The 14,864-nt window shown below is 34.4% G+C and overlaps 1 protein-coding gene across 1 annotated transcript in view; it reads left to right on the plus strand.

Moving 5' to 3' along the window:
- LOC146145673 (telomerase protein component 1-like) overlaps positions 1 to 12,710 on the plus strand; it is a 42,219-nt gene extending 29,509 nt beyond the window's left edge. Inside the window, exons 37-48 of the mRNA XM_083390647.1 lie at positions 807 to 992; positions 1,867 to 2,009; positions 3,260 to 3,536; positions 4,493 to 4,653; positions 5,176 to 5,327; positions 5,796 to 5,919; positions 7,069 to 7,196; positions 7,946 to 8,095; positions 8,389 to 8,471; positions 9,030 to 9,151; positions 9,434 to 9,538; positions 12,103 to 12,710. Of these exons, the coding sequence (XP_083246773.1) occupies positions 807 to 992; positions 1,867 to 2,009; positions 3,260 to 3,536; positions 4,493 to 4,653; positions 5,176 to 5,327; positions 5,796 to 5,919; positions 7,069 to 7,196; positions 7,946 to 8,095; positions 8,389 to 8,471; positions 9,030 to 9,151; positions 9,434 to 9,538; positions 12,103 to 12,225 (1,754 nt within the window). The 3' untranslated portion in view covers positions 12,226 to 12,710. The remainder of the gene's footprint in view (positions 1 to 806; positions 993 to 1,866; positions 2,010 to 3,259; positions 3,537 to 4,492; positions 4,654 to 5,175; positions 5,328 to 5,795; positions 5,920 to 7,068; positions 7,197 to 7,945; positions 8,096 to 8,388; positions 8,472 to 9,029; positions 9,152 to 9,433; positions 9,539 to 12,102) is intronic.
- Positions 12,711 to 14,864: the final 2,154 nt, after the last annotated feature.

The following is a 14,864-nucleotide window of genomic DNA, read 5'->3' on the forward strand; positions in this document are numbered from 1 at the left end:
AAAATGGGGTTAAAGCCCGCAGCCGTTTTTGTTTGGAAAAATGGGAAAAATATTTAACCTTTTTCATGTTTGTGCATTAAAAAGTGCTCAAAGCTAACATTATGCACTTAAAAAAAATATTTATGTAAATACAGCCAAAAGTGTAATGATCAACTGCTAAGATTAAGTAGAGTATATTTCTAATTTCAGCAAAAAAATGAAAAAAATCCAAGAAATGACGCTGTTTTATTGTATTAGTAAAACTAAAGTTAAAAGTGGTTTGTGCAACAAAACAGTGATAATGACTTTCAAAGCCAAAAAGGTCAAGTAGTATCATGCAAGTTCGTATCGAAACGTCTCAATCAAGATAATGTCGATCTACTCGACCTTTTTGACTTTTTATATTATCAAGCTATTACCGATCCGTGCATAGTGTACACAATACAGTGAAACTGTCCTGAACCAGGCTGACAGAATCTTGCCAGATTTCTGGCGACAAGCGTTTTTGGCCTAAATTCTCTTCGTTTTTTTGGTCGCGTCCCTAGCCTTAAATTATGTGTTCGCCTAAGATCTCAACCTTTCCATGTTTAGGCGATGAACAAGGCTCTTATGAATTAAATTAGTTAACAAACAGTAAAATTTGTTGTGACATAAACAAATACATATATATGGGGTATACTAAAGTAAAACTTTTTTTTTTTTTTTTTCCCAATTTCTTCGGTTTTCTGGCTCATTCTCCGGCCGACATAGTCGCCAAGTCGCCAGCATTCTACCATGCTGTCCTGAACTATCAAGATCCTTTTTTGATCAAATCTGTTTCCTTTCAGGTGCGGTTGTGGCCTTGGCTAGCAACGGGAAGTTCCTCGCGTCCGCTTCAGAGGACTTGACCATTTTACTTTGGTGTCGTTTGCTTAAAACCAGTGACGAGTTAGTTCCGAACTATATACTAAGGTCGCACACAGCGACGCCAACATGCCTTGCTTTCAATGGTATTGGAAGCTTTATGGTGTCAGGTAAAACCTGAAAATCTTTGTAAGAGTATATTGGATTGAGTCTTCAGCAAGTTTTATGGCCCCCTAAAATTAAATCTCTATCTATTATTCCAGTTTTAGAGCACAATGGTTGGAGGTTTAGTAAGAATTTTAAAGCTGATACAGAAGTAGGCATCATTTTTAAGGTTTCAAATGTATCTTTATTTATTTTAAATAATAGTGTTGAAAAAAACTTGTATATGGGCTTTGATATTCTTACTTTTCCACTTTTCTTTTTTTAATTCAAGGCATTATCTAACTCTTTGCATTTTATCAGCTGGTTCCCAGCAACTCTTATCGTACTCTCCTGAAACACAGTTCTGCACATTACAATATATTTCTTAAAACATTGTTGCGGTTGTATAATGTTTTAAACACAACTTGTTAGCGAGATCTCTTTCCTTACTGGACACACGCATATCTACCCTTGCTAGATAATTTTTCCAATTTACAACGACCCCTCATAAAGGTTATTTTTTAGCTTGTGGCACTGCATTAAATCTTAACTAAAAGTTGATGACTACCCGAGTCTTTATCAGTAAGCAGTCAATAAACACAATGGTGGTTACAAAACTTAGTTTCTTATTTAAATAGATTGAATTTAATATTATCAAATTTACCAACACTAAAAATTAACAAAAAATAAATATGAAACTTATAGTTGCACAGCACTAAAACACAGCTGATAACACTAACAAAGTCTCGCCTGAAATGAAGGACACGAATGAGACACGTTTCTGCTCGAGGCAAAACGCCACTATAGGAGCAGTGTTTAATAAAATAAAACACTAAAAGGTTAACAATAGCAAGGCCGTTACGTATTTTTTGTGCAATTAATGTTTTTTTTGGAAAACAGGTGGGAAGGATAAATCTCTGGTCTACTGGAAAACGCCAAACCTGTACATCGTGAGAAAATCTAACTTGTCACCCCACTTTGTACACGACAAGGCACACATGGACTGGATTACTTGCTGTGCTTACTCCTCAACCAACGTTGTTGTAAGTTAAGGGTTACTATTTTGCTTACTTAATTGTATGCACAAAACTTGGTTTGGTTTGCTAAAAATGTGACTCCTACAGTGGTAAAGGTGAGCTTTTTATAGTGCCTCGTTGTAACGGGCGATTTCTGCAAACATTTTATGAAAATATTTTAACATCTAGGCAATAATATGTGAAATAATATAGTTGCTCAGTAATTCTTAAACTCGTGTCAATTTTCCGTGTGTGGAAGGCGAAGTTTGTAACTATAAGGTGTTGTTTCGAAGGTTTATACGCCACTGTGAAATAAAAACTCTGTTTGAATTAGAAGTAAATGCATTCGATATTAATTTTGGAAAGAAATTTAACTGTATTACGAAGTATTGCGAATTTTCGCATGGAATTTTCGCAACGTTATAAGTTTACAGATGCCGCCACCACCTTTTAAGTAATCTTTCTCGCTTTTCATTTCTTGTAGTTTCATCAGGCCACAAATGCAGAAACCCACAAGCCAAACGTCGCCCTTTAATCTCACTGATCCCCTGACTCAGTTTTACTTTTAAGAATATCCCCGTTTATCACAAATTTCCTGACTCGACACGACAATTACTTTACAGTACACTTAAGGCACAGGCGACGGCCTCCATAGGTTATGCCAAAACGTAAAAAAAATGTAAACCAATAACATTCTTGGTAAAATAATTTGCGATTTAAATAAATTGGTTGCAGATAATTGAAAGAAATTTTAGTCCAAATTAAGAATTCGGTAATTCTAATAATAGTCTAATTTGAGAAAACTCAAATGCTCTAATTCTAATTCTAATTTAATTTTGAAAAGCTAAAATAAATCTAGTTATCCAAGTCTGCTTTGAAGCCCATCGGCCTCTTGACTCAATTTTACCTTCCAGAATAACCCTGTTTAACTCAAATAACCTGAATCGGCTTGAAAATGACCTCACACTTGGCGATGCGATTTAAATTAAATTTGTCGTTAATAATAATTAAAATAAATTTTAGTTTAAATTCGTTGTTTTAAGAATTCGGTAATTCTAACTCTATTTCTAAGTTGAGAAAACTCAAATGATCAATTCTAATTCTAAACTAATGCGACAAAACTCAAATGCTCTAATTCTAACTTAATTTTAAAAGCTAAAAAAAGTCTAGAAGTCTACTTTAAGTCCATCGGTCCGTTATCTCAGTTTTACATTCAAGAATAACCCTGTTTATCACAAATAACCTGACTCGACAATTACTTTACACTTATTACACAGGCGACGGGCTCCAACGACTGCAGCGTTAAGCTGTGGTCCCAGGGCCAGCTACTTCATCAGTTCTCCGGTCACCAGGGCTTCCTAACCAGCCTCAACTTCGCGCACGATTTCGTGGTTTCTACCGATAAGGCCGGAAAGATGCTGCTCTGGTCTCAAAGCGGAGTTCAGATTTCTTCGATCGAGTGCGGTGGCCAAGTAAACGCAAGCGACGTTGCGGTGAAATTGATGGAAGTTGAAAAGGAGAGCGAAGATCCGACAGACGAACTACAATTTCACGGCAAGTTATGAGCTTTGGGACGAAAAAAATACACTAAAATTTACCAATAAACCGTTGGGAATCGAACAGTGACACAATTGCTTTGAAGTGGAACTGTACGTAATCCCAATTTTCGAAAAAGTAATATCTTGATGATTTCGTTAAAAAAACTTTTTTTGCCACCATTATCGCATTTTCGTGATGAAAGGCTGGAACTGTTGCGAATGCCCAAAAATTACCAAAATAGAACTTTTTTTTTACCGAACAGCAGCTTAACACAATTGCTTAAGGTGGAACTGTACCTAATCCAAATTTTGAAAATAGGTAACAACTTATGTCGTTTAAAAAATAGCTATAATTTTTTCGCCTTCATAATTTTCGTAATGAAATACTGGATCTATTGTCAACTCTTAAAAATTAGCAATGGACCTTTACTTATCGAACAGCATATTAACATAATTGCTTTGAAGAAAAAAAGGTGCCTAATCAAAATTTTGAAAAGAGTAACAACAAAGATCTCGTTAAAAATACTTTTTACGCCACTATTATCGCATTTTTGTAATAAAAGTGCTCTAACATTCGCGAATGCTAAAGCGGTTGCTTTCATTTGCAGCATATTACAAAGCTGTATTGGGTGTTTTTAGTTGTTTTTTTTATTTTAAGCAAATCAAATTTCATTAAATATAGCTATTAATAACTGTTTGTCAGAATTTTATTTGGGTGATAATGGTTCAAATACCGAAAACCAGTATAATGTGTTATGCTACTAAGTTGTTCGGGTGTAGAGAAAAAAAACTATGTCTATCTTTTAAGAAATAAACTATTTTTTGGATTTTTTAATAGCTTGTCAATTTTTTATTCATTATACACTTTTCTAAGAATGGAAACTATTTTTAGATTTGTTACTATTATAGGTTTAAATTTTTATCAAAACTGCTCATTTCTTTCAGATAAGTATAACATATCTTTGTTGTCAGATTGGGATGACCAGGTCGAATATGAAAACTGGAAAAAGGAACACGACGCCGCCGTTTTGCAGAAAACCAGGAAGAAAAACGCCCTTGGTTTGGAAAAAGTGGATTCAATAGTGGTTATTACTGCGCAGAGTGCAACCGTACAAATGTGGAATCCATTAGAGGTAGGTCAATTAAAAAAGCAAGTAAAAAAAGGTCTAAACCTATAAATTAATAGGCAAAAGGCTTCCCTGGTTGTATGTTAGCAGTTTTCAGCTCTTATGCGGAATAAGTTATATTCCTACTTCTATTACATTCAACCTGGGATAAAAATCTGTGGCGCTATGGAGCGAGTTTTTTCGATTATTTTATAGGATTTGAAAAACACAAAAATTTTTTTTGGTACGCAGGTCAGAAAAACGCCCAAAGTTGTACGCAGTCAGAAAAGTGATTTGTATCATTATGTCCTATTTTATCGAGAAAAATTTGACGAAAACCTATTTTCTCTTTTACCATTAAAAAACTAGGTTGTGATTAAGGGTGTAAAACCGAAAATAGGAAATAAAAGTAAAGTTGGTCTTGCTGTCACATAAAAAGCTTTCGATAGTTTTGTTTTGTATTTACAAAAAAAAGTAAACTGTTTTTGTCAGTGACCTTAATGCCTGATATAAATTCTGTGTCTTACTTGATTTTAACGTTATTTTAAGAGTGAGAATGTGGCGCAAATCACTGGCCACACTGACGTAATAACCTCGGTACGTCACAACGCAAGCAAGATATTTTCTTGTGGTCGGGATGGCGTCATCAACTTCTGGAACCTTCCACAAGAACAAAGTCCTAACAAGGGCAACTTTATTGGGTAAAAAACTTGTTACCTGTTTTTATTTGTTGTGCTTTTTGTTTATATTGATTGTTGTGAAACGTTACCTGTAGGCCGTAGGGTGATTGACTCGACAAAAAAAGTCAAAACTTTGTAAAATTTGCACGTTAATTTGTCAAAAATATGTAAGTCTAAATCGAATGAACAAATATCCTCTAAGTAAGACATTAAAATCAAGTGATCAACGACCAAGCCACTGATGCAGTACTTTATACAGCAATGCATTTTTTTTAAATTAATGCACTCCTCATAGGTCAAAAAAAATTTTTTTTTTTTAACGGTGACTTGATGTTAGTGAGAAAAATACTTAATATCATACGAAACCTCGCATTTCTAGATATACTTAACATAAAAAAACGTTTCGTATATTATAACCTCTGCTAATAAGTTTCCAAGGCATTTGTGCTGTTATTTCTTAACCTTAAATCCGCAATGACATTTTTGCAGTCATGAAAAAGAGATTACTGCAATGGTCCGAACCGGCAAGTACGTTGCATCTGGTTGTATGGATGGAATCATTAAAGTCTGGTCAAACGTACCAAGCGGATTGTTGCTTGTTTGTTCTACTAAGGTTGGTCTGGGATTCTTTTTTTTTTCTTTTGAAATGTAAACTGAGCATTTAACGCTTACATTTGTTAATGTTTATTATTGTCTAGAGTCACATTTTTCGTCTTGCCTCACTTGATAAACTATAGGTCAATTTTGCAAGATAATAAAAATATCACCAAATTATTCGCAGCACACTTTCTTCATAACCAAATTTTTATAACTTTTACGTGACAGGGAAATACGCAACTGTCTTGATATAATCATTTTTAAATTGGCAATGTGCATTCAAGTCTTGCGTATTGCTTGCCTTGTCATTTCTAAAACAAAAAACGCTACATCCTTAAAATTTCGAGGCACACTGATTACTTTACATTGTCTTGTCTATTCACAAAAGAATTTCATGTATACGATAACTTAGTAAAGGTAATTACTAATATATGTATTTAGGGGCAGTGTTCCCGCTAAGCACATATTTATGCGGAAGTGTCCCACTTTTACTTCAGTAAAGTTTAAAAAATTTGGTCACTTTTACGTTTGATAATTTGTGGACTTTGCCCACTGATTGTGGCTCTCGCGCAAAGTTATAGGCACTTGTGCACGTGGTAAAAAATAGAGGAAACACTGCAATCGGGGTATATTGCAGTGTTGTAATGACTTAAGTTATTGACTTCACTAAAGTACACTTAAATCACTGATTTCCAAAGACTTTGACCTGACTTAAGTCAAATGGGAAAAATGACTCGACTTGACTTTGGTTCGGGTAAATGACTTGGGTTGCAATAAAGTGTTTTTTTAGGTAGTTTTTTAGAAAATTGAGCTATTTATCAAAATTTGCACATAAAACAATTTTCTTGCTGGACGTTGTTTTTCTTATTGTTTAGTTCAGTTATTGCTTATAAAATCGTACGAGTTTAACCATCTAATAGTTTAATATTTTATTTTTATGACAAGGACATGGCTTAAAGTTGACTTGCTCTGATTATGACCTGACTGGGACTTGGCTTGCGCAACTGATGACTTTGACTGGGTCAAAAAGATTTGAGTTGGAATTAAGTTATTTTACAAACGACTTGACTGGGACTCAAGTCACTTTTAAATGACTTGTTTACAACACTGGTATATTGAGAACGAAACCAATTAAAAAAAAGTGTGTAACTCTGTGTGCTTTCAGGCTCACACCAAACAACTCTCTGGAATTTCAGTCATCGGCCAAGTCGGCGCCAACATTTTCTTGGCCACTTCTTCGTTCGACGGTTTTGTCAAAACATGGCAAGCGAAGACGGACAGCAATGAACTCATGTGAGCGAATTCTCTGCTTTAAGTAAACTTTGATTTAAAATAACATTTTTTTACACGATTTGATTACTAGCTGTAGACAGTCCTACTACTTTATCTAAACATTTATTTAATTGTTTGTGGCGATATTTTAAAGTATAATCAATAGAAAACACCTTTAAGTTTAAAGATAAATGTGGCTAATCGATGTAAGATATATTAAAACATTAAAGAGTTTTTGGGGTTACACGTGATCTCGATATTTAAATTACCCTGGTTTGCGGCAAAACCTAATGTAAAGGCATACAACACCTTTGACCGAAAGTAGTAGAATGCTTATAGTACACAATTAAATCGGCCATAAAATACTTACATTGAGCAAGGTTAACACTTTTCAATGGCATTCCTATTATGTTAGCAATTCAGGTGGGTATCCAGAAATCCAACACTAAGGTTTCCGAAATTGAACTTAGGGAATTCTAATATCTTTAGTCTGACGTTACTGAATAGGGATGTCATTACTTCACGCAAAAAACTAAACAAAGACCGTGAAATATTTGCGACTGATTTTAGTAGAATCATGTTTCGACCATCAGCAGCGCAGTTTCCTAAGTTCCATGTACGTTACTAGTTACTACCCCTTCCCCCATGCAATATTACACAGAAAGCAATATTTGTAGTGGAAGAGTCATCTGTCTGAAAGATTTGGGTGGATAACCAAGCGAAAGGTTGTCAACGGTGAATTACAAAAAAAAACTTATGTCGTTTCACAGAGAACTGGACAAGGCTGATCTGAGCAGTGCCGTGACTCTACTTCATTGCAAGGACAGTTTGCTCACATGTGCCACTTCGGATGGAAAATCCTGGGAACTGACATTGAAAAAGAACCTAAAATTCCAGCTGCCAAAAACAAGACAAAAAAGGTACGTGACGTAACAATATCTTCTAGAATTGCATTGTTCTACATTGAATAAAGTGTACTGTATATTTTCCTACAATTAAACTGTTGAAATAAGGAGCTCTAGATGAAGATAACCGGCTTAGCTTTTTAGGAATAAACGAATTTGCATAAATGCTCCCTTTTTTGTATTTGTATACCTAATTAGTACGCAATTTGTTTTGTGTTTGTGCTTTTTTTTACGTAGCCTAAATATGACAACAAATAATCAGTGGTATTTTTCCTTTATATTTTGTTTGAATTTTTCTTTTCTTACAGTGAAACCGCAAAGGTCTCGTGGTTTTCTTTGTATGTCAACGACCAACTTCTCACAGACCAGGCTATCTCACCGTCTGGCCCAAGTATGTGTTCTACTTTTTTGTGAGCAATGTCAATTCAATTCAAAAACCAAAATCAGTTAAAGCACTTTCATTCATAAAAAATACCTAAAAGCCCTTGTAATAGCTTAAGAAGTGCACTGTGAAAATAAATCTGTTAACAAGGTCTAAAACTTTTAATGTAAATATGCAATTTCGCCATTTAAAAAAATGGCATCATCTGTTTATCTGTACAAATAAATTGTAAAAAAATTTAAAGTTTTACAAATGTAAAATAAGTATTATTATAGCACAGAGTAACTGGATTGTTTGAGGTATTTTGAATTATAGGTAGATAAATATTTATCTACGTTTAACATTGTTGCTCTTCGAATTAAAATAAACCTTTTTTAAATCTGAAAACAAGTGGCACTTTTAACAAGTTGTGTTTAATGATTGTTGACAAGCTTTCGCGCAACCGTGCTTAAGGTTTGACCTGATGAAGCACGGTTGTATGAAACGCTCGACAACAGTGAAATGCAAAGTGCAAATTGTTTTCAATTTTCGAATAAAACAAATACGGTTATCAACCATTTTTTCCAGATGTTGTTGCTTGCGCTTCTGGCGCATTTATCTCCTGCATGAATTTTATTGACGAAGGGAGTGCACTTGCATTTGGAGACAATCTCGGAAACATTTACCCCCTTAAGAAAACCTTAAGAAGGGTACAGTATTTCTTGGGAGACAAACCTTTATTTATATTAATGTTTTGCTAGTGTAATCTACTTTCAATGGTTTGAGTTTCTAAACAAAGCATATTTTTATATATAATTAAAGGTATTTTTTATGCTGTAATTTTCTATTTGCTGTGCTGTAAATGTATATGTATTTATGCTATGTTCTATGCTGTAATTGTATTTTTTCTTTTCTGTAAATTTGTATATAGTTAATTAATATTCATGGTGTGCTGTAATTTTTAACCATTCTCTTCTATGTACTTTTTTTAGATCCACGCTGATAAAATCACTTCCATCAATTCCTGGCGTCAATATGTGGTCACTACTTCTTTCGATCGTATGGTCAAGGTGTGGAGAAAAGATAATTTCAAACAGGTTTGTTAAATGGAAACTTTATTTAAGTGTTACGGTTCTTTACGAAATTAATAAAGCCTAATTTGTTTATTTTAATACATTGTATTGCAAAGATGTTGTGGGCGGTATATGGAGACCTGATTTTTAGGGTGATTAAAAGTTAATGTTATTATAATTGGTACACCGAAAGCCATCGCCGAGATAACCGAACCTGTCGATTAAATGATGCAACTAAACAAAGACTAAACAAAGATCAAGGCAGGCTCGAAAAATAACTATAGCCTGCAGTGAGGTTCGAACTCACGACCTCCGGCCATACCGGCCTGTTAATTCAAACTTTTAAATGTCTAATTGAATGACAATCGTTTTTTAGTTGAAATTTGTCTTTCTTTAGACAATTGCTTGATGTTTTATTGTCGTTAGCTCGTTGGCTTTAAATTACAATTTTTTTTTCATGAAGGTTTCACCTGCAATCAAATATTTAATAGACAACAGAAGAATGACCAATAATTTGCATTCATAAAACATAAATTTAAAACTTCAAGGGCTATATCCAGGGTTACCATCTGCTCAGACCAAAAAATAAGCACGCTACACCAAAAAATAAGCACGCTACTAAAGATCAGGGACAGATCCAGGACTTCGGGGGTGATATCCAAGCTTTCAGAAATAACGTTATAAAATAAAATATAAACCTAAAACACCTATTTTTGTATGCGCAAAACGTAGCTTAATCCCACGAAGCGTGAAAATAATGCGTTTATTTGATCGAAGTTGGTAAAACCTTTTATTAAGAGACCAGGCGGCGCCAAACCAGCATTAAGGGCGTTTATAAAATGTTATCTATTACTAATTATATACTATGTAAATCACGCTACAGTTAAAGCTTTTTTAGTTCACAAGAGTCACACATAACAAATTGACAACGACTTAGGCAAGTTGTACTGAGCAGTGACCACTATGGGCCGACATAAGAAGGGTGAAGCCCAAGGCCCACCACAACAACGTAACATGACCAACCGAAGTTATCTATCTAAAAAAAAATTAAGATAAAATCTGTCTACAGATATAACCGCTGGTGCCAAACTATTTTAATTTCTTAGAGTAAAATTTACATAGTGTTTATTTTGTGAACATAATCTTGTGTCCGTTAAGTTCACAATACAATGCGAAGACAAGCTTTGCTTTGTCTAAAGCAGGGGCGTGCAACTGTTTATCGCAGAGGGCTATAATGTATAATTATGTTGGTGGTGCGGGCCGGACAATCGAACAACAGATATATATTTTAGACAATTTTTTTATTGGAAAACCGTGTAGAATCAAGTTACTCCTTAAGCGATTAATGAGATGTGTGATATCTTTTCTCACCAGAGATCTTGTTAGTTTTGGCAGAAGTGCCAACTCGAAGATCACTTAACAAGTGCTCATCTGTGAGCTGATTCTGAATTTTGTCTTGAACAGGCTTTCCTTTTTTGGCAATTGCTGTCGATAACTTATAGCCAGCCCAGTTTTATAACAAGCTCAACGTCTTTCTTATAACAATGAAATACCTCTTGTTGTTTGCTCAAAGACTTTTCAATTGCAGCATTTTATCAACCCGCAATTGACCTACAACGCTATCATAATTAGCAGAGTGTTTTTAACTATGGTGTCCCTTAGAAATTATACTCTTTTATTACTGATATAACGTTTTGACAAAGCAGGCAAACTACATCTTGCTTGAATTTCCACCTATAATAATCAACCTTTCTTTTTTGCCAGCAAAACAAGGCAGTTTTACTACAATGCACACTATGACGCAATATTGGAGGTTCGGACAGTGTGACGTAATACAAATTGATAAATGCCAATTATTCCGTTACAAATAACTTCTTAAACAGTGAAAATTTTTAAAAAACAATGGGCTACTTGACGAAGTCTGTGCGGGCCACGTAAATAGGTCTCGCGGGCCGTGCTGTGGCCCGCGGGCCGTATGATGCACGCCTCTGGTCTAAAGCTAAAAAACATGATGAATTAGTTTGAAAAATAAATAAAGCAATGTTATTTAATGTGAACTGTGGTTGGAACAATAAACAGAATGAAAACACTCCAATAGGCCTCTGATTACCATACAGCCCCACGTCCATGTAAACCTTAATCCCTCCCTGGTCCATGGTTGTCTAAGCCTGTAGCTCTGCACAATATCGCTTTATGAACGCGTAAAAGTGATTACCAGCTTACTACTTTCACAATCCATTGTTATTATGTAATAATAATGCATTGTTTTACAATCTGGGTCAAAAAACTCATATATAAATAAATAAAGTTTTTCACACCTCTGTCAAAGTGAAATAATTGATAAAAAACACTTTTAGAAACTTTTAGAAACTAAAATAAGACAAAGCCCACAACTCTAAAATAAGCACGTTTCTTAGAAATAAGCGCAATCGTGTTTTCTAAGACACTGCACCCAAACAAATCTTAGAAATAAGCATGGTATGGCAACCCTGGCTATATCTAAATACAAAATTTAACCACTGCATTTATGTTTCGCGTTTGTTATTTGTTTTGTTTTTTATTTGGTTCAATCAATCTTTTGTTTTCAGGTCGGATACTACATGGCACCGTCATCAATCACCCATTGTTGCGTCAACGCCGATGACGACACAGTCGTAATTGCCGACATCGGTGGTCGTCTGCACGTCATCAAAATTACGACGTCACTCTAGAATGTACGTCATTGTTCTTAAACGCAATCTATATATTTAGTTTTTGTAAAAAAATATAACTTTCAGAAAACTGTAAAACTCAACGCCCATATAAAAAGGCCACAGCGCTAGTTTTAGATTTATTATCTATTGTATTTTTTTTTATTGATTATTATAATACGCGATTTGATTTTCTGTGCTCTGTAACAAATCTTGTTATATCCCTATTTCTGCAGCGGTTTGCAGTACATAAATCTACCTAAAAATTTAAATTTACCAGCTGTACACCTTCTATGCATGACGTTTTTACTAAATTATCAACATTTGTACTTTTTCGTTGAAAATCAATGTGGCCGTAGTACACTCCTGTTTGTTGCGATTGATTAAATGTGTAGCTTTTGTTTAGCCGTTATTTTAGCTTTGTTGTTGTCATAGATTTATCCGTTAGAGTTTCGCACAGTTCATGCAAATTCGTTTTTCGCACTTTTTTCACCTTTTCATGATCACCGTCGATTTTGTGAATGAACACTCTCATGTGAATCACCACGTTTGTTTTGTTTAAAAAGCTTCCACACAGTTTTGGATTTGAACCAGTTGAAAGGCTTTGTTTTCTGTTAGAGATTCAGGCCACAAAAATTGGCTACAAGAAAAGTTAAAATTAGGAGCTGTTTGTGGTGGCAATTTAATCAAAAAAATATTTATGATACTATTCATCAGTGTTGTAAACAAGTCATTATTGAAAGAGCTGTCCAAAGTCAAGTAATTTTGAATAAAGAAACAGTCCCAGTCATATCATTATTAGAGTAAGTCAATTTTCAAGTCCTTGTAAAAAACATTTGAACGTTAAACTTTAAAATTAGTAGCAAACTTAAGATAAATAGCTCAGTTTTGTGGTGTAAAATGCGTAATAATTTTTTTTTATTTCAAAGTCATTTGTCGAAAAGATTCGAGTCAATTCAAGCTATTTGAAAACCGTGACTAAAGTGCACTTAATTTACAACAGCTGATGGCATTCATAAACACGAAGCCTTTTTCCGTTGCGAATGTAATACACTAAACAAAAAAGAGCCAACTTGGTTTTTAAAAGTAGGCAAAAATAACTGTTGTTTTAGCTTAGCTTAACCCAGGATTTAACCAAGATTGTTAGCATGTGGGGCTACAATATTATTTACCTATTGTCTGTGGGCCACATGCTGTAGTGTAGGCTAGTAACTCAAGAGCTAAAAAAATACCTTGCCTGTTGTATATTGTAGGATGTTTTGTTTTAAATCGTACACAGTACAAAAGCTGGCCCAAAACCAAAAAAAAGTTGTTTTAATCACTAAATAAAACCGTATTCTGCGAGTGACAAAATAATATTGGTTAGAACCACCCTGAATCAACAACGCCAATTACATTTCATACGATTTATTCCTAAAAGAACAATTTATATTTATTATTCAGTAGGTTTTTCAGGATTTCGGTGGTACGAAAAAACTATACGAAACCCTAAAAGTATTAGAATAATAGAATTAAACAATATTGGGCGGGCGAAAATAATATACTGTTGGGCAAGAATTTTCCACCCTTGCTTCAAAAACGCCAAATTAATTTACAAAAAGTATTTAAAAAACATGATATCATGCATCTAACATTTCTTTAACGATTTGCACATGTCATATCTCAACCCGGCGAGTAAATAATCCGTCAACTCGGGTGCGACTTTCCGTAGGCAACTCAAATCCGTCGTGTTTGCGTTGCAAATATTGTGACCACAACCCTCCAAATGATATACCTTTCATGGCCAGGTGCTAAGTTAATATTTGAACGGCACAATGTACTGAAAACGTTTGGTCGAAGAAAATATTTAATGTCGAAGTGTGCCTACTCGTTTTCTTTTATCGGGTGGCACACATCAATTAGCACCCTGGTAACTGCTGTTAAGGCCAATCTTCGATTTACTAGTTCACCGTGTTCCTTCCCAGGTTTTTTTTTAAGGTTTGGTTTGGGTGACCGCTAAGTAGTTTTAAAAGACCGCAAGTGTTTCATTTAAATACCAAAAAGTTGCAAAATTTGGGAAACCGCTGGAGAAATTTGAAAAAAAAAAAATTCAAAACACCTTCCTACGGGTGCCTGATATGATTTGCGATCCAAAACAAAGTTAAATTTGTCAAAAAATCTGTACATATAGTTGATGCCAAACTTTTGTAGCAAATTGTGACCGAATAACCAGGAAAAAATACCTAATTTTAATTTCCTAACTTGTGCATGTTTGATCATATTACTGACGTCATTTGTTATTGTAGCATGATATTTTTGTATAAAATATCGGGTATCGGTATAGGAATAACAAGAATCGGACGCCTCTATTCATCACTATCAATGCTCAAATGCTTTTTATGTCTATAGCTCCAGGTATATTTTGTACCGAGCTTAAGAAATTATTTTCAGAATAGCACAGAAAGTCGGTTACTGCCTAAAGTGCATTTTGGATTGAAAATTTCACCACTTTATTTTGTTAAAATGATGCCGAAGTTAAATTTTTGTGGTCAGTTCAGGTATATGTAGTGCTAAGATTTAAATCATAATTATAATAAAAAAATCGTACAAAAAAATGTAACTGCCTCTGGTTGTTTTTGATTAAAAGAAACCTCGGTTTTAGGCTGCAGTGATACATGAGG

Source organism: Ascidiella aspersa, chromosome 5 (genome assembly GCF_963924565.1).
Source record: "Ascidiella aspersa chromosome 5, kaAscAspe10.2, whole genome shotgun sequence".
Taxonomy (NCBI): domain Eukaryota; kingdom Metazoa; phylum Chordata; class Ascidiacea; order Phlebobranchia; family Ascidiidae; genus Ascidiella; species Ascidiella aspersa.